We start from the raw sequence: 20179 nt of genomic DNA, 5'->3' as shown, positions 1-20179 counted from the left end.
GGAGGCGAAGGCGACAGGTGCGGTGGGGACAGCCCGGCCAAGAGCCCTCCCCGGCTCGGCCGAGGTTGCGCAGCGCTGGGCACGGCACCATTGGCACCAGGACCCGCTGTCCCATCCCACCCCATCCCATCCCATCCCACCCCACCGCGTCCCGTCCCGTCCCGTCCCTGTCCGCGCTGGCGGCCGCGGGCGGGCGGGATCCCGGGCGCGCTCCCGGGCGCGCTCCCAAGCGCTCCCCGCGCCCCGCCGGGCCCGCCCCGAAGCGCCGCTCGCCCGGCGGCTCCTCCTCTGCGCGGGGCGGGGGATCCGCCGCCCTCCCTCCTCCTCCTCCTCCTCCTTCTTCTCCTCCTCTTCCTTGGGCGGCAGCGGCTGCGGGAGCTCCGGAGCGGTGAGGCCGGGCCGGGCCCCGCGCTCGGGGGGCCCGCGGGGGCGGCGGGCGGGTCGGTGTCGGTGCCGGTGCCGGTGCCGGTGTCGGTGCCGGGGCGGGGGGCACACAGCGATGCCGGGGGCACACAGCGGTGCCGGGGGCACACAGCGGTGCCGGGGGGGCTCATCCATCGCCGCCGTGCCACGTGGGCGCGGCGGGCGGGGCGGCGCGGCCATGGCGGGCGACCTTGAGGCCGATGGTCGCCCCACTGTGCCCGCAGGGCCATGGCTGGGAACGCCGAGCGCACCTTCATCGCCATCAAGCCCGACGGCGTCCAGCGCGGGCTGGTCGGGGAGATCATCAAGCGCTTCGAGCAGAAAGGGTTCCGGCTCGTGGCCATGAAGTTCGTGCATGTGAGTCCCCGCATTCCCCCAAACGCCTTCCCTTGCCTGCCGGAGAGGGGCTTGGGCGCACACAGAGATCGTCTTGGGTACACACAGATTGCCTTGGGCACTCACAGATTATCTTCCTTTGCGGCTCTTTGTGCATCAGAATGGCAATCCGATAGCGGACGTGCCTCAGGCCGAGCTTCCTGCCCAGCACAGGATCTCCCCCCTGTCCAAAGGAAGCACGTTTTGCCCAGAGGGTTTGGTGCAGCCCGATTGAGAGCTGGACCGACCTTGACTGAAAGGTTGTGTTGGGTAACAGCACCCAGGCAGCCCGTGCTCTGCTTATCGCTGAGGGTCACTGCAATGCAAAGAAATAATGTTGACAGCTCGCAACGGTGACACTGCCACAAAGGACAAAGGGGCCGTGCACTCCTTTAATTTTACATTAGGAGCTCGCATGGATACCCACAACAGCACTGCAGCCCTGTTGATAACATTAATGACTCCCCAGTCACCAGTGCCATAGTCTTACAGCAGTAACACCTCTTGGGATACGATATTCAGATGCTGATATTTAATGTTACATCTGCCCTTTTAAAGGCCTCTGAAGACCTCCTCAAACAACATTACATTGACCTGAAAGACCGACCCTTCTTCCCTGGTTTGGTTAAATACATGAACTCTGGACCTATTGTGGCCATGGTAAGTGGCTTGATTTTAGTTAAAGATGACTTGCTTGAATAAATTTGTCTTGCTCTGTACATTTTTTAAACTATTCAGAGATACTGTTACAGAAACAGTTTTTCAAATCACCCAGTTCTGAGAGTGGCAAAAGAAACAAAAAATTAAGACAGTCAAGAAATTACTATATATTAACAAGAAGAAAAGTGCACATGTAAAATGTGTATTAAAATGCTTAACATGTATTAAGCAAAATTCCTGAGAGCAGATCTTCTGCATCAAAAATCTTCTGGTTTAGGCAAAAAAGGGTGAGGCTCTCTGACACAGAAACCCATCTTCTGTGTCATTCTTTCTTTCAGTACTCTGAAAACAATGTACTTGCTCCAGTAGCAGCTCCTGGTTTGACTCTACCTAACTAGGAGCACCTACAGCTCATCAGGATGTCCTTATCCTACCAAAACAGAAGGCATTGGAGTTGGCCTTGTGCGTTATTTAAGTCTGAGGCTTGGTAAAGTATCTTGACTGGAGTAACAATGTTGATGATCCTTTTTACAAACACTTCCAGTTCATATTGTTTTTTTCCCTAGTCACCCCTACAGGCCTAAGAGAGGATCTAGGCAAGGTTTATTTTTTTTTTTAGTGGTAGAGCCCCTGTTTCTTTGGAGAGCATGTTATTAGCAAAGATTAATCGTTGATATTTTGTATAAGCATGGATTAACAGGACTGGTTTTGTCTTTTTGCCTTAAGGTATGGGAAGGACTCAATGTGGTTAAAACTGGGAGAGTAATGCTGGGGGAAACAAACCCTGCAGACTCAAAGCCTGGTACCATCCGTGGTGACTTCTGCATTCAAGTGGGAAGGTTTGTACTCAGTTCATTAATTGAGATCAAAACCAACTACTACTCAATGTTTAACTGCCAACATGAAATCTGTTGGTAGTCTTTTATATCTGGAAAGCCAGAATTAGTGGTAGATACCCTCATCTGATGGTATTTCATTTGCAGGTCACAATCCATAACTGCTACTTAAGAAAATGGTACAAAAGTGACTCTGTTTGAAATCCAGCTCCTCCTCAGAGCAGCACGTAAGCTCAGGCAGGGGCTGGTGTAGAACAGTCGCCCTAATGACCCTGCTAGGCCTAATTAGCTCTCAGAGTGAGGCTGGTGGAACGCTGGCCCCGAAATAAAAGCAATAGTCTCGCAGCTCTCTAGATGCTTCATCCCAGTTTTTGCGTGTGGAGAATGACGACGTTGCTCGAAGTGTGTTTTTACAGGGAGCAATGTTTGTCTCCTTCCACAGAAACATCATCCACGGCAGCGACTCCGTGGAGAGCGCGCAGAAGGAGATCAACCTGTGGTTCAAACCCGCAGAGCTCATCGACTTCAAGCCCTGTGCCCACGACTGGATCTACGAGTGACGAGTTCCCGCAGGGATCTGTGCCTTCTAACGCACCATCTCATTCCAGCTGCTGACCTGGGAGCAACCACGGTTATCTTAGTGCTGACAGTGACTGTCCAATAAATGGGTGTGAACTGACTCCTTGTGGTGCATTCACTTCCAACAGACCCCGCGCTCAGATATTCATACAAGTCATTTTAGACATGCAGTGTTTCCCTCCTAGAAGGAGCAGTTTAATCAGAAATGCCATGTATAGACACATCAGAATAAAAATCCAGGGAGTTGTGGCCCTGTGCAGTTGCTTTGAAGGCTCCTGGAATCACGGCAGTGGCAAAGCCAGTTTGCAGAGAGCTGACAGGAGGCTGGAGCTGCTTCCAACACAGCTGAACTGAGCTAAGGGAAAAAAAGATCGATACTGCACAGTTTCCCTTCTTAAACTATAAATACCAAATAAAATGAGAGCCAAGTGCAAAGCTTGCTATCTATTAAATGCTTATATAATGCCACCATCTCATGTTAAAACCCTTAGCTTGTGGTCAGCATCTCACATGGTTCATTTGTGGTCAGACCAACATATCCAGTTACGATTTGTAAAAGATAAATATTTTAAGTATTTTTTTAATCTGCATTCTGTTGAGAGAAAGAAGCTGGAGTGCATTTATGTATATGCCAAATAGTGCCTTTTAAACAAAACAATCACTATTCAGAAAAAGACTTTTTATAATTTTTATTTTGTGTAAAAAAAGGCAAATTTAGTGAATTATTTTCATCTTGTACACAAAGTTATAATTTTAATGCTTTTCACATCCATGCTGAAAATCTGCAGTCTCGTAAAAATGAAAGTAACATTAATTTCTCCAAAAGCATTTTCTTCACTGAGTTATGTACATTGCATGAGAAAGCTTTAAATACTCTCTCATTGACCACACAAATTACCAAGAAAATAAAAGATTAAATTTGTACAGATATTGATCTATATATCAAATACATACAGAAATGATGTAAAAACCCCATTTGTTTAATCTTGATTCCCGCCCCAACATTTTCCCAGGGGCCAAAGCTGATGCCTTTTTTTTGTATAAATGGCTGTGGCTTTTCGTTTTAAATATGAAAAACAAAAATCAAAAGGAAGAAAAAAATTCAGCTGAAATCACAGTTTTTTTAAAATCCCTTCCCAATAAAGGATTGTTACCAAATATATTAGCACCATCGTACAAATATTGACGGGAGGGTATTCACATCACATAAAACAACAATAAAAAAACCAAACAAACACTGAAACCCGTGTTAGTATCCGTAGAACAAGGAATCAAAAACTGCTGTAGCTTTCCTCAGACGCAGCAAGGAACAGGTTAGAGTTGTGTGTAAAATAACATAAAAATCAAAGATCAGCAGAGAGATTTGGGAGCAATTGAAAAGGGGGCAGCAGCCAAGTAAAGGGACAGGACTTGTGCCACCCTCACGGTCATAAAAACCTGCTGTGCCAAATGCAGAAACCAGTCCGACCCCGTTGAAGGTTTCAGGTGTCCAGCACTTGCTGCTCTCTTAGCCAAGCACCACAGCTTAAAGCCAAGGTAAAAGTGCCCAGAGCCACGGGAGTGCTTTGCAAACCCAGGGAGCTGCCACACGGACACCCCCGGCCCACGGGCACTGCCGAGACCCCTCCACAACTTCGCTCAGGTCTTCCTTGAGCCTCTCTGAGCAAGGGACTTCAGGCAGCTCCTTGCGCGGTTTGCTTAGGGCAGGTGTCACTGTACTTGAGAATTACACAGTTCAGGCATATTTTGAATTCAGAAACACAAAAGACATTTCACCAACTCCTGAAGTCACACAGGTACCCAAGAACACACGTCACCTCACAGACTTTAGTGTTTGATGAATAAAAGAATATTATAAAGACTGACAGACTTCAAAACAGATTCTCACATTTCTTCAACACAGGAAGTGTTAAGGACTAATTTTCCCTCTTGACATTTGACAACTGTAACTCTGAAATCAGGGGTGAGCCTGGGCAATACTCAGGAACCCAAGGTGTAGTGACCTGGCAATACACCTCCCTCACTCCAGCCTGACCTTCCCCATTATGAAACACAAATGGATGCAAGTTTTTCTACTGAAGTCAGAAGCTGCTGGTGAGAGAAGAAATCAAGACTGTGAGAACCTTGTTCCAGCTGACTGGGACAATCTGCAAGTTGCTGCATTTAAAAAACAAAAATGAATAAATCAACAGTGCTGTACTTACCAAACCAAATCAATGCTTGCAGAGCTGGAATAATTTGAGAACACGGGGTGTGGGGGGAACAAACCATAATCAAGGCTCAAAGTGTCATTACTATGGTCTCTAATCCTACTTCTCCAATCCAGGCTGTTCAAAGGAAACATCACAGGCAGGTCAGAATCTGAAATAAGGTATTTGAAGTCTACCAGGCCCAACAAAGTCCTTTTCATGGCTATTTTGGAGAGCTATAATGTCTTTACCACCTGAAGTTATAGATACTTCTAATCTGATTACCAGATTCTGTCAGTAGAAGAAGCTGCTGTTAAAAAGGGGTCGCTATTTAAGAAATTTTACCAGTAAGGGAGAAAAGAATTCCAGACATTCCTACACTATACAGGACGTTTTACTTCCAGTAGTAAATACAAAACTTTACATAATTAACCCCTCTTGCATAGAATGAGGTAAACCTGTGCATATCACCAATACTATGTACCCAAAGTTAGAGCAATATTTTAGAAAATAATCAAATTGCTGGTTTTCAACTTTCTATGCACTTTTTTTTTTTTTTTTAAGCTCAAACAACAATATACAAAAACGGTCTCCTGGGGCTCTGTGGGTTGATATCCTTAAAGCATTTCTTAGGCTGTAGGAACACAGATGTTTAAAACTTTGATGGATTTCTTTTTTTTTTTTTTTTAAGCCCTAATTTATGGTCTAGAGTCAGATATCATTGTACTGCTCTGAAGGGGACCTGCGAAGACCCAGAAGCACTTACAGAACATATGCAGTTAATTCCTGAGAGTTAAGTTAATGAACCTTACTGGTAAAAGCTAAAGCTCTTGATGCACATTTTTCTAGTCACAGCTCTGCAGGGCTGTTTAACCACTTCACTCGTCAACTCCACCAATGAGATCATTTGCAAAGATGGTGAAAGGTTAAAAATATGGAAAGAAAATCCAAATTATTAAGAGCTCCTGCAAAAACACCTTGTGTTTTACTGGTCATCATTTTCACCCTTTTATATGACCTCGTAAAAGTCAGGACAGTTGAACACGTGGGGCTTATGGAACGCTTGATGTGAGACAAGAATTCCAGGCAATAAGCAAATCCAGTTTGTGAATTATATACTGAAAATATATGATTTTATATTGTTCTCAAGTCTCAACTCCCACATTACACTACTGCAGCAAGACATGAACATTGCAGGCTATGCAGGGCTGAAGTAATTTTGTAATCCATAACATTACGGCTCCTTTCAGCTCACCTGAAACCACGTGGAACATCAGTTCTGAATGTCCACAGATAAATATTTAAGATGGTAAGGAAACATCTAGGGCTTTCTGAATGGAAAAAGATAGTCAGAAGAATACTCACAAGCTCCTTCCCTCCACCAAGGGAGTCCTTAGTTACTGTCCATCTAAGCTGCTTCTTCAGTCGAAATTCAGAGCTAAAACTAATCTTCCAAATGAGGGAATTTTCTCAAGTTCCAGTTTGGCATAGGGCTCTGTAAACATGTGCTGAAGCATTCCAAGAGTACAGACATTCATGTACAGACAAGAGCTTTGCAGATCCAATCCAGCGCCCACTGCAGTCGACGACAAGGCTACTCATATTAATGGGCACTGAATCGGACCCTAAGGAACATTAAAAACCAGAACCTTATATTAAAAAAAAAAGGTATTTTAAACTAAATAAAAACATCTTGAAAAGTTAAAATCCTCCTCAGGTGATGGCTCCGTTGCACTTGGGGCTACTCACTGAGTAGAGCTTTACAGGACTATCTTCCACATACATTTTATGCCTCTAAATTAGGGCTTAAACGCCTTATTTTCACAATGAAAAACAGAGGCGTGACCAGTGCAGTTCACAAGAGTCTTAAAAGTCTCCCAACTTGTACCAAAAAGGTTCATTTGTTATGACAGTTCATTTGTATTTGCAACTATATCTTCCTCCAACCACTTCCCACAACCATGCTAATTAAACTTTAATCTTACCAAAAAATTAGAATTTCAGTTCTTGTTAACAATGCACAATAAATCTGAACTTGAAAATATTACAAAATTCTTTCAAAAGCTTCAAATACAACACAAAAGTGTCCATTTTTTTTTGTTTTTAATAAATTGAAAAATCTTTTTCACTAAAATAGTTTCCCCGCCCTTCCAAAAAATTCTGAACTGAGTCTAACTCATCTACAGTCAGCAAAGTGCCCCAGGCACAGTCACCCGAACTGCACCATCCAAGTGGGAACAACATCAGTCAGACTTGGAGAAAGGCTCTTTTCCTATCACCAATCCTCTGCCTCTCACTCTTCCAGGCTGCCTCATGGTTCCTGTTTGATGTAGTAACTGGCAGATCCGTTGCTTTCCTGGTCGGACGCTCCCTGAAGGAAGCTGTACTCTTCTCCATCCAGCAACTCCTCCTTCAGCTGCAATGAAGTCACTACAAATAAAAAATTAACATTAAGGATGTGTAAAATATTAAGTGCAACTCTTCCTTAAATTTACTTAGTATTACTGAAATTGTGGACAGACCCCAGATTTCTCATTTTCTTATATTCTGCCTTTTAGCCATTCTTTAACACTCAGGATCCCACAGAAAGCAGATCCTTTCTGATCAGAAACTGAACTTTAAGTTGTGCCCTAATTTCAACAGATCACTTACAATACTAGATTCTCTACAGGGTTTTCTCAAGAATTAATTATTTTAAACCCCTGGTTTAGGAAGGTAACAACAGGTTAAAAGCAGTATTGACTGTTGCTCAGAACAACACTTACTTCAGTCTTGACTTCCTATTCAGTTTTTATGAAAGTAAAAATGAGATTAACTGTTGGCCATTTCCAACCTACAATTCACACTAAATAACACAGTTACTGTAAACAGTCTATGTAAGACAAGAAAAAATATCAACAAAGATTTCTCAATCCATCATTAAAATTTTAACATCCCAGAAGGTGTTTCATTCAAGCAAAACATTTTTTTTGCAGTTTTCATCTTCTCTCTTCTTTTGTCAAAAGAAAATTGAAATGAGATCTAAGACAAAAAAAGACGTTATGAATAGCAATAATGCCACAATTACTTTTCCAGTTTCATTAATGAATAGTGACAATTACCAAAATATGAGCACAATGAAAAGAACACTGAAAACAAAACGTGTAAACTTTCATTAAAGGTGCAGTACCCATGTTAAAGGGTTGATTATACAAAAATAAATGATTCTCTATGACCAAATGAATGCGAAGAGTATTAAAGCTTATAACTACTGAATATAAAGCTTGTACACATTGTTAATGTACCCTGAAATGCAGAAATATGCAAAGAAAGAAAAAAACCCAACCCATAAACCTGCTGCTACTGGTAGCGCTGCAATAACTTACAAGCCATTTGATTGTTCCTTTATAAATGTTCTATGTCATCTTCTATGTTGAAACAAACTCTTTTGCTAAACAAAAATAAAATTTGAAAATGTAAGGTAGTAAAAGATGCCAACAAGATCTCCTCATTTCTTTCTTTAATTGATGCCTCCTCCCACCTACACAGCTCACGATCCCTTCCTTACATTTTTTCCTCCTCAAATACTTTTCCCTGTATTATGCCCAGCTCTGATCAAGATTCCTGATCTGTGGAGGACAACAAAGTGCTGCCTAAGTGATAAGACACACAACTGGTTCCTTGGATGTGCTGCTCACACCTTCAGCAAAGGCTACACAGAGCTGAAAGCCACCAGGCACATCCTCCTCCTCCTCCCCTCAGCAGGAAGCTCCTGCAGGTACAGGACTTGCATCATGACTTGGATTGTCTCTGGCTAACTTGAACCTAAGCCCTGACATTCAGGTATTTAACGATCCTGTGCTTCATTTGTCCCTGTTATACAGCTTTTAACTACTAAAAGAAAGAAGAAAAGCTTATGAAAGCTACACACCAAGTTATTGAAAAGAAGAATAGAGAGCACTAATGGAAGTCACCTGACTGAAGGAGAAGGGATGCAGATGGGCAAGGTACTCCCTTTTTAAATTGTCTCAGTGATTTCCCTGGAGAAACAACAGACTGTGTCTGATGCCACGACATTCAACGCCCCCAGATATCAAGGCAGAATGGAGCAACATGGTCCAGAGGTCAGGTGAGTCCCTGGGAACAGTCTCCTCCTCTGCCAGGTTGGCTTTAGGCTCTTTTTTAAAGTGAAGCTGCCCAACAGTTGAACTTCAGTGATTGAAAGATCGTTTCAAATGACTGAAAAATGCCACGTACTGGTGGACACTGAAGCAGCACCATGACTTGGACAGAGAGCAAAACCACTTCACACAAACAACATGAAGTGCTGAAACCTTCTGTCTCCTGTGTTAATGACAGTACAATAGGGGAAAGAATTGATTTTGAGCCTTACTGAGATCTCCCATGGACAAGCAGTTTCAGAGCAGATGCCTGTTTTGTTACTAATCTTACACTGCTTCCATTCCAAGCCATATAAAGACCCCCTGTGCTGTGCCTACATCCGTCCTACAGCTACTGGAACGTGAGGCAGTGGATGGTGCTGAGGAATATGCATGTAATTAATCTGTTCTGGCCAACCTCAAACATGTTCTGAACTTACTAGACGGTATCAGGGTTATGTTCTCCTCCTCCCTGGACTGAAAAGGTGTGTGGTCTTGCTGGTTTCAATTTAAACACAAACAGCTTTGGGCAATGACAAGGCTACATCACAACAAAACTGACTTTGTCCAACCTCACCAAAACTCAGAATGCTGAAAATTCCCCCAGATGATCACAGAAAAGCACTGAGTATCAGAAACCAAAGAACACAGGAGCTCCATAGGAATTCTGAGATCTACTGACACAGAAATTCAGACTGGGCATGTCTTTGCACCACACAAATGCAATTCAGGTGTAGATCTGCAGTAAGAGAAGAACAGCTGTGCAGAAGCAAACACCTTAGAACACTCCCAAACAAGGCTCCTCCTTTGCATCAAAGACTGTTAAACAAAAAGGCATATACAGACCAAGAGGAAGCTGAAGTGAAACTAAAGGAGTCCTTGAGAAGTGCTGAAAGATCTGCAGAAGAGAGTAAAGATTTGTCCTGAGGGTCTAAAGGTGGCAGGTAGGTTCCCCTGTCCCAGTCTGTTAATGGATAACACATGGACAAGAGAAACCTTTCTGGATGTATTCCACTGGCAATGAAAAGTGCTGATACGGCAGCCTACACAGTCTAAGGTAAGTTTAAGAGAGTAATCAAGCAAATTTGAAGCTAAATCTATCAACCTGGCAACTGTGGTGCAGGGAGAGCATCATCCAGTTTGTCTGACAGATTGTATTGCTACAACATAATTGTAACAATAATTTGTTTACCAGCTACATTATGTTGCCATAGACATTAAGAAAAGGGAAGAGAAAAAACTGCCAAATCCTTGCAGTGAACTTCTATAACTGAAGATTGTTTACATTGCATGAAGTGTCCTTAAAAGAGATCAAAATTTTAAGCTACTTCCCCATTATTACTGAGAAATGAATTTTAGAGTTTTTCCCTGCTCCCTCACACAGATGCACAATTACACACTTTAAAATATATCTTCTATCTTGGTAACCCACAACATTTCAAGTAACACAGATTCTGAAGATATTTTCCCCAGTATCTGCCTTTTCTAATACAAAGGCAAAAATCCTTATTCACTGTCTATAGTTACTTATTTATCTCAGTAAAAGATAATCCACACTAATGTCCTGCTTGCAACAAATCTTCCCAAATCCACGCTGCCATTCAGTTTTACAGAGTGCACTTTTTGCATTTTAAAACCCTGCAGAGCTCCTCTGGGATTCTGTGGTTCTCAGCAACCTACAGTAACACGGCCTCCTTCCTATAAAGGAGGAGCTCTGTTCTAAACCCTTTCCTATGATTAACTCAGTAACATGGTGCATCAGTGAGAATGAGAAGCTCTCTAACAGAAAATAAAACAAAATTTAAAGGAAAAAAAATAAGGCAAAAAGAAAGATTTGATGAGTCAGCACATGACAGGCCGGACCACGCGAAGCTCCCACGAAGAAATGGCTCTGATTCCTGTTCCCCCCTTCTGGAAAACAAGGGTCTGTACATGGCACTGTTCAGTTATTATTGGGAATATTATTCTCAACAGCCACAGTTTAGTCCCTGATTCCTAGAGACTGGCTGGTAGGACTTCAAGGGCATTGTTTAACACCGTGACCCGCTTATTTCAAACTCTATCAATGACATATAAATGCTGTAAAATTGCTTCTGCTGCAGCTACACTGCATGGTCACACCCAGTGCTCTGGCTGGGCACTCAAAGACATCCTGGCTCAGTTTGAAACTGCAGTTGTTTCAGTGTCTCTGACTAAAAGACAAAGGGATGATTCTGGGGAAATAATCCTCTCCAAAGAAAGTTTACCACCTCCAAAATCCTAGTGTAAAAAGACATGCTCTTAATTCCCTTAAAATGGTGTTTCCCATTTTTACAGTGCCTTACAAACACAAATGAGCATTTAATTGTACAGAAAAAGTAATTTCTAAAATGCCTTTGAATAATTACACACTGCATTCATGAAAAAATGTTGCAAAAGCATTTCCCATACAAATTATTATCACATTCCTCCTTTATCACTAAGATATTCCCATTCTGTGCCCGAGGCAATTTCTCTATGATATCAGGGATGCAAGCTCTGTAACACAACATCACTGCTTTCAGCTGTATCAAAACTATGGCTGCTCATGCTTCAGTCTTGTCAGACAACAACAACCAAAAGCCTAGCCCTGAAAAAGTAAATGGATTATATATATGCTACAGATACCACCATGCCTAAATATTCTTCTTACAAGACAACTTCAGGATGAGCCTTTTACAGAGCTTGATTAGGCAGAAATATCAAGGTCAAATTATCATTTCAGTAACCTTATTCTGATATACACACCTATGAGAAAGCTGACCATCCGAGGAGATACTGCACCCTTCATTATTAATTAATTGTCTAAGCAAACTCACAAGAATTACCCTTCAAGAATTCACCTGCACAGCAGCAAGTGAATTTTTCTTTTCTGAGCAGCAGGTATAGGGTACAAAACCTTACCCACTGAAATAAACACTGACTGGAAACAGAATTGGGAGCCATTCCCAAGCATTCCCAAAAGCATCCACAAAACATTCACAATGCAATCAGTCCCCCTTCCCACTGAACACATGCTACTCTCTCCCCCTGCTCTCAGCAAGCAGGGGACACACTGCAGTAAAAATCTGCAACATTATACACAGCAGAATGACTCAGTGACATCCTGGGCTGTTCTGTGAGTACATGAGAAATGTGTGGAGATAACCCCTCTTTGCTAAAAATAATCTGATTTAGGACATGCACAGTTTCTCGTTAATCACCTGCGGTTACTCGACATGTTACCACAAAAGCACCACTGCAGGTTATACGGCTTTATAACTGAAATCCTTTAAAAAATAATGATTTTTTTTTTTTTACAAGTGCTGAATAAGAAAAAGCCACAGAAGACAATTTTTTAGTATTATTTCCTGTGACTCAGCACTTTCGTTGCCATAACCTACTTAGAAAATCCCCACGCAGGAGGCAGCCAACTAACTGCTCATGACCTTGTTCTCTCATCTTCTGATGATTAAGAGGATTTCTTAGTATTGAATAATCAGTACAAAAAACTACCAGAAGCTCTCCCTTGCTTCCATAGCCAACATTTACTTTAGGTTAGTGAGAAATGAAGAACAAATTCCACTAGAATAAGTCTCCTTCCTGTGGCACTGGATAAGAGGAGTTCACTTTCTAGTGCTTGTGTCACACTCTAAGAGATGGGAGGAAACTCCCAGAGGTATTAGGTGGAAGGAGAGGGATGAGGTAAGGAGCAGGATGGTCTAGCATACCTTGCTGAACAAAATGTGCTCAGACAGTCCAAAATTATTCCAAAACACATCCTACACAAAGCTAATTAATGATAGAGCCATGTTTCCCTACCTTAAGGCAACAGCACTCACAGCTTTCCTTGGATATTCTCAAACCAGGATTTTTTTCAGTACCTGAATTCTATTTAAAAAATACTGCTGCAGGATTCTCAGAAGGATCTGATCTGGATTTTACTGTTATTTCCTCCAACAGTGGAAAGGAAAAACAGTGCAATGGTTGAGGCACCCAACAAGAGGTTGAAAGAACTTCCCAGACACCTGCTTTATCTGTGGCACTCACTGCTCAACTTTCTTTCATGTCCTAAGATCAACAAAGCAAAGGTTGTTTTCCCAATGACTAGTGAAGAAGGTTCCAATTGGCTTTAACAGATCCATTCACAAATTTACCAGGAAGATGAGGCTTTAATTCCTCACATTAGCTCTACACAACAAAAAACCACTCTGGAAACAAGTCTAAATAAATCAAGATAATTTGATTCCAAGGGATTCAGTCTCTGTGGAAAGAACTTGAAAACTTCGAATTCTTAAAAATGTCCTTATTATGTTTTACTGTGACAAGAACAGTCACATCCAGCAATGCTGTTTATTGTTTCTGAAAGTAATAATATAAAAGCTTTATTTACATAGATGCTTCATATAAAAAATGTGGTGAGTTAAGTCACTCTTTCGTTTCAAAAAGGAACCAGTTGGATGATAATTTAAATTTTCTCCGCCTCATTCTTTCTCATCTCCCAACTTGGTTTTTATGCCTCCACTTGAGTTACAAAGAGCAGAGGTAAAACTGTGTGGTTATCTGAGTATTTTGTACAAGCAGTACAACTACACAGTCTATTACTGAACTGAAACAGTTACATATTCTAACAGTTGTCCACCTACAATTCATAGATTATTACTATTATTATTATTATCATTAGCAACATCTACCCCACCACAAGTTATAAAAATGGTTATTCTCAATGAAAAAGTTCCTTTTATGGCATACTGCACCTTTAAGCATAACACCTGTTTAGACACAAACATTTCCAAATAGAACAGGGACTTAGGGAGAGACCACAAACTTCAAAAGGACAGGAAAAGTGCAAACACTACTTTGTCACCCACTTTTCTTATGTCCTTTGTACTGTTGCGATTTAGCTTTTTTCTTCTGTTTGGATGAACTTGACTGGCTATCTCTTGATGCTGCAAAAAAATTAAGAATTCGAAATTGATGTTTAGTATTTTGGAAAAACATTTTAGAACGTGTCAAAGCTGCTACACAGTTACAGAATTTTTTCCTTAGTGACTGAACAAAGGCCGAATACCTTTATTATTATTTTTTTTGAAAAATAATTTGCATAAAACTGCTAAGTATTATTACCCTCTCATTAAACAACTAAACCAACTAACAGTTCTTGAAATACAGTTATCAATTATTATCAGTTGACTTGACAGGACAAGTCTGGATGCAATAAATAAAATACAGCCTCCCCATATAAATGCTTCTGCACATGAACAGCTCTGGACATGCTGATTTCCACCAAATTCAGTAGGTAAAGCAGATATATTGGCAGTCTTAAAGCAATATAAATTCGCACTGATATCAGCCAGAACTGAGAAGTAACAGGGTTTTTCTCCTGCATCAAATGAACATCATCTGGCATTTAAAAATTTCAAGTAGCCACAGAAACACTCAGAAGTACGTTAGAAGGTGGGATGGATTAGAACTGTGAATTACAACTTTCAAGTGTTAGCAAGAATTTACTCTATTTTTCTTATGCATGAAGACCTAAATTGCAAGGATGAGGGTAGAAAAATCAGCATCCATGAACTTTATTTCCATTATCCACAAAGCAGGAACTTACACTGCGGTGCTGGAGGCTGGAGCTGGTACCCAGTGAGCTGACACCATCCCACGGGATACAGGTCTGGGGACTCACAATCCACCCACTGATCATACTCATCTTCCCACCCATCAAAGTGTATCCTCAGGAGCCGATGGATGATGCGGGTGACTGTGGCCACACACACCAGGCGAGGCTCCATCAGATCAACAGCCTCCAGTTTCATTCCAACGTGAAACCCGTGGTTTGGAACTTCCTGGAAAAGCAAACATGAGCAAGGCAAACATCAGTAAATAAACATGGTAATTAGTAGTTCAAGCACAGTGTTGAAACAAATATCTCAACCTGTTACAGAAAAACCCCAAATATCATTGATGATGCCTCAAGTACCCTGCACTAATTTAACAGTTTGGAGATATTCAAGCTTCATACACTCAAAATGGTTCTTATTTCCAAAAGTCTCTGTGTCTTAGTTTTTCAAAATTGTATTTAATGAAATGGGTGTGTCCCACGCACAATGCAGAAATTTAAGGAAAATACTAATTACATGTTGCTAATTACTATTTATACATGTAAATATGTATAATTTTATTACCTTATTGAAGAGCTTTACAGGTGCTGCTATTGAGTCAGTTTCCCTGAGGTAGTCAAACCATTTAAAAGGGAGTTTTGCATAACCTGTGAATTTTAAACATCATCATCATTCATCAACTGCAAACTTTGTGCATAAGAATAACAACAAAAATAGCACATTGGCACTGTGTTATGGCTAAAATGACAACAAAGAAGTAAAACATTAACATCAGAAACTTTCATTCTCTGAGCTTTGGTCTAAGGGACAAAGAGGCACCTGGACATTGCCCATTTGCAACAAACAGGATGAAGGAATTTCTGGGCAATCCAGAAGGTATCATTTAATGTTAAGATTAATGATTTATATTGGAAGTCTTTGCTCATGTAGATTCTGGATCTGTACAAATGCCCCATATAAATGACCCAGAGCAGATCATTGCATTAAGCACATCCAGTGTCTTTCCTGTGGGGAAAGAGCTCCACTACTGAACCACTTGAATTGTTAGGAACGTAATGGTAAGAACAAACATGGACATTTTAAAAGTTAAGTAAGGGTAAAAACAGTAATATGGAAGATCAGAGGATTTTTTACAAAGCTATTATAAAGGAAAGAAAACAATATCTCAAATCTATGTCGCTTCTACTGAATGTGCATAAAACATGCAGGAACGTTTTTTACTTTGGGCAACTTCTACAACTGCTTTAGTTCAACATTGCTCAATTCTAGCTGGAGCAATAGCAGCTTGGAAGGTTTCTCTTTAGTAATACGTAGTGATGGACATCCTGAAAAGATTGCAGTGCAGTGGGAATAGTGTGGGAGATGGGGGAGCTGCATCTCACCTATGTATAGGCAGAGAGCTCCCACTGAATCCCAGCTCAGCACTGAAGGGCCAGACTCAGCATTCACAGCCCAAAATTCAATCCCTCTCTTCAAAGTGCATAAGCATCTTCATCTTTCACTGATTTCAGTAGAAGATGAAGATGTTTGAAAGGAATGAGCTTATAAAGTCCAATGATTTCACAGCAACTTCAGTTATCCACAATGCTAAATGCAAATTGGGTAAGTGTTCAAATGGGGTATGGAGTATCTGCATGAACAGATGCAGCTGGAGAGCTAACAATTAATAAGGGTAATAATGAATCAGTTCTGCATGTTAATGCTCTTCTCAATGCAACACTTCTCTGCTAGACCAATATATTTGTATTTAAGTCCTTTAACTGTTCATCACACATGAGACATGTACACGTGGGCTTTGTCAGAGCAGTCAGAATTAGGAAACTGTCCATTTTCCAGCCCATAATTTGGACAGCAAAATACCCCTCTCAAAAGAGCTAAGGAGCTTTGATCACTTTGATCCTATTTAAATGTTAATGCGCATTATGGTCTGTATTTTACTGCTGTTAATTCCTCTTTCAAATGACTTTTAGATTATTGCACGTGTGATTTATAATCTCCTCTCACTGATGGCATAGGGCTGTTATGAAACACTTCAGAAACAGGGAAAATGTACATGTGGATAAAAGATAAGGCTGCAGGACACAAGAAACACACAAGTATCATAAATGTGCTAACAACAAAATCCACATACTATTGTTAAGTAATGTTTGAAGAGTGAAAAGGTCAAGTCTCATTAAAGAAGGGAAGTTGTTGTGCTATTCTGTGTCTTCAGTTCCATGTCTTTATTTCTAAATTGACTGATATGTATTGATATACAAGCATTTTCCTCCTACAAATACTTCTACTGCAAAAGTCCTCTTGCACCACATTTTTTTGGAGGGATGCTGATTTATTTCCAGGCAGTAAATTAATCTGTCCAAATCTGTGCACTTCCCACTTACTCAAAGGTGACAGAGTCATTACTGTACAACAACGAAACTGATATGAAATTACTTTCTTCATGTTGCATTACATCGTCTCTGTAGTTATTACCCGGAAAAATAATTCAATAAATACAAGTAGAAGCCTGCAAGAGGAATCCATGGAAAGCAACTGTCACTTGTTGTTACACAGCTGGTTACAATCCTCTTTATCAATTGTCAGACCAAGACAATAAAATGGGAAAAGGAAGGCAAAGTCTTCCACAGGCACCTGTGCCAGTGGGCAGACAGGCTTTCCTCACAGAAGGGAGTGCACAGCCCTAATGGCTGCTTCCTCAAAGCTCAGGTTTGTGCATATTCTTCCAAAAAATTAACTGGTATTGTTGGTTCATCAGCCTAAGCCTGAGATTCTTTACAATGTTCATTAATCCTGTTGAAGACCAGGGCTTCCCAAGCAAAGGCACATTTTGAACAGGGCTTTTCGTGACTCCTGTAATTCCTATTCACTAAAAGAATCCTCAGTTTCTTGAAGCTAAAGCAAATTATTTCAGCCAGAGAATCGGTCAGATGTTCAGTTAGACTTTTTCTAAATGAAAAGTTAGTTATATCTGTTTTAGACTACTTTGATGCAACACTGTTGTATTTGTTTCAGACTTGAGAAAGCCCTAAAAAGCGACACAAATTCTGCAGACTGAGTTGAGTAACAAAGCACATGGCACATACAATATCACGGAGAAATATTCAAAATAAACGTGGTCAGAAGGCTATATGTACCTCTGGGTGGAGTTAGTTCAATCATGTTAATTTCACAGAAACCAACAGGGAAAATAGAAGGGGAAGTGGCATGGTAACAAAACCAATCAGACCCATCTGCTGCTTCTGAGCCATCAATCCCAATCATAAGATAGCCATCTGCTAACACCTTTGTAAAGAAAAACAAAATTTGACATTAAGTACCTTGAATGGCGTGACCAGGCTAGAAAGCAAGCATGCCATGTTGCAAAAGAGTGAAAGTAACTCGGTAATAATGGAAGAACACTTAGAAGGACATTCAATTTTAACAAAAAAAAAAAAAAACCCAAATCATACCTGTCTCGAGGACTGTGTACAACTGTCACACGTACCTTTGATAACTGCAAAGTTATGAGACGAACATTTCCTTTTTCTGATCTCTACTTTTTCTTGGGAGCACCAGCTCTACTCCTAAAGCTTTATAACTCAGTCTACTCTTGAGCTTGCAAGGATATTCAGAACACCATTAATAAGATAAAAGACTCAAAATCATAACTCCTCACTGGTAAGGTTGTACAATTCTGCTAAACTACTTTTTATATTTTCTTTCTTTTTTGAAACAGATCTCACATGGATTGGCTCCCTTTCAATCAAGGACATCCTCAGAATGTCTCACAGACTGCTGCAAGTCAGCAAGATGAGGTTTGGTTTTGAACAGTTGCAAAACACTTGGTAAATTAGCAGAAGATTGCCCTGCAAATTAATCTCACAAGCATATTCTAATTAAAGGTAAGACTGAATTTCCAGAGATTAATGTAAAACAAATTTACACGAGTACATTTTTCACAGCAGTTGTATATAATTTATGGACACATCCCATAAACATTCACTGTGTGAACAAACTGCATTGATTTTAGTTTTGAGCTTTTTGTTTCAAGCCTGAATAAAGGTGAGTGAGTGAAAAAAGATTGTCATCTGCCTACCAAAAAACACACTTGTTTTCTTACCTTCCTAATGGTTGCCACACATATTGCCGAAAGGTTTAAGGGGTCTATAGCTTCCAATTTCATTCCTTCTTTAAACCATTCTCCAGCTGCATCAACCTCTTTTACCTGAAGAATCACAGAGCAGCACCAGAAGCAAAGAATTTAATGAGTCTGGAACAAAACATAATCCCCACACTGCCAAAGCAACAGACTGAAATACCTGTTCTGTCATCTCTGCTTATGGCAAGGAGGTCAAATTGGGTCATAAAAGCAGAAATACTTATGCTGGGCACATTTCCAGGGCATAGCAGAATTTCAGGTGTGTTTTTACACACAACAGCAACTAAAGGTCCTCAATCAACTCTGAGCAAACAGTGTTCTTGCTACCAAACTCACCTTCATAAATAAGTGTGGGGGTGCATCAAAATGTCCATCCTGTTTCTTTGTAATATCTACAAGAAATATCAGTATTATAACATTATTCAGAAATTTTGCTAACAGAGCAAACAGTATGTATGCTAACAGTTTGTCAACCACTATTTATCATTAAATCTTCTAGATACTGATGTATTATAAATCAACCTAAAAGTTACTTTGCCTTTTCCAATGTTGTACAATACACTAATTATAATTTTAACTTAAGCTCCTGAATGTAATATAACTGGTTAAACCCCTGGGCCACAGTACACACATTTTTAAATATCATTATTCAAGCTAGTTTTATGAGCTGTATGAAGTGACAGAACTGCTTGAGTCAGACTTTTTGCAGCCAACACCGCAAAACACCTCAAAACACAACGTTCTTACCAGATCTTTTGAATCTGTGTCCTATGCTTCGAGACCAGCCAATGTGATGGATGAGTGGACTGTACATATGGCACCAGAAGTCATCAGTTTTGTCTTCACTTTCTTCATACACCAACCTCAGCCGGCCCCCAATGACGCTCTCAACCACTGCCACCCTTGTTCGGCAAAGGTGCGTTTTGTCAACAACTTCTACCCTCATGGAAGTTTTGAACGGGTACTGCATACTCTCAGACACCTTAAAGTGACAGAAAAAAGCCCCATTCTGTAAGAATATATTCAAGTTTTCCATGTTTGTCTGCCTATTAAAGCACAGTATTGATGCACTTGTCATTTAATTCAAATACTTGTTAATCAACCTGCAGAAATGACACAGATTATTTCTCCTCTATTTCATTGTACGTGGGGAGCAATTAAATGTCTCAGAAAACAGACCCTACAATGTTTTAACTGTATCAAGTTCATCCCCTAATATAAT

The 20179-nt window shown here is 40.8% G+C and overlaps 2 protein-coding genes across 10 annotated transcripts in view; one reads left to right on the top strand and one right to left on the bottom strand.

Moving 5' to 3' along the window:
- Positions 1-260: 260 nt before the first annotated feature.
- On the top strand, positions 261-2973 carry LOC126641849 (nucleoside diphosphate kinase). The gene is made up of 5 exons (XM_050318959.1): positions 261-388; positions 648-780; positions 1357-1458; positions 2185-2297; positions 2737-2973. Exons 2-5 carry the CDS (start codon positions 652-654, stop codon positions 2852-2854), a joined length of 462 nt encoding a protein of 153 aa, XP_050174916.1. The 5' UTR covers positions 261-388; positions 648-651; the 3' UTR covers positions 2855-2973.
- A 574-nt stretch (positions 2974-3547) lies between these two features.
- MBTD1 (mbt domain containing 1) overlaps positions 3548-20179 on the bottom strand; it is a 34855-nt gene continuing 18223 nt past the window's right edge. For all 9 annotated transcript variants that reach the window (XM_050318952.1, XM_050318951.1, XM_050318954.1 and 6 more), the window contains 8 exons: positions 19705-19939; positions 19294-19349; positions 18919-19023; positions 17954-18101; positions 15384-15466; positions 14810-15044; positions 14070-14147; positions 3548-7492 (listed from right to left, as the gene is read on the bottom strand). In XM_050318952.1, the coding sequence (XP_050174909.1) occupies positions 7374-7492; positions 14070-14147; positions 14810-15044; positions 15384-15466; positions 17954-18101; positions 18919-19023; positions 19294-19349; positions 19705-19939 (1059 nt within the window). In that variant the 3' untranslated portion in view covers positions 3548-7373. The remainder of the gene's footprint in view (positions 7493-14069; positions 14148-14809; positions 15045-15383; positions 15467-17953; positions 18102-18918; positions 19024-19293; positions 19350-19704; positions 19940-20179) is intronic.

This window comes from Myiozetetes cayanensis, unplaced genomic scaffold (genome assembly GCF_022539395.1).
Source record: "Myiozetetes cayanensis isolate MyiCay16 unplaced genomic scaffold, myiCay2020 scf22, whole genome shotgun sequence".
Classification (NCBI taxonomy): domain Eukaryota; kingdom Metazoa; phylum Chordata; class Aves; order Passeriformes; family Tyrannidae; genus Myiozetetes; species Myiozetetes cayanensis.
Note: the sequence above shows the minus strand (reverse complement) of the source record. Positions and strands in the feature narration are given on the sequence as shown.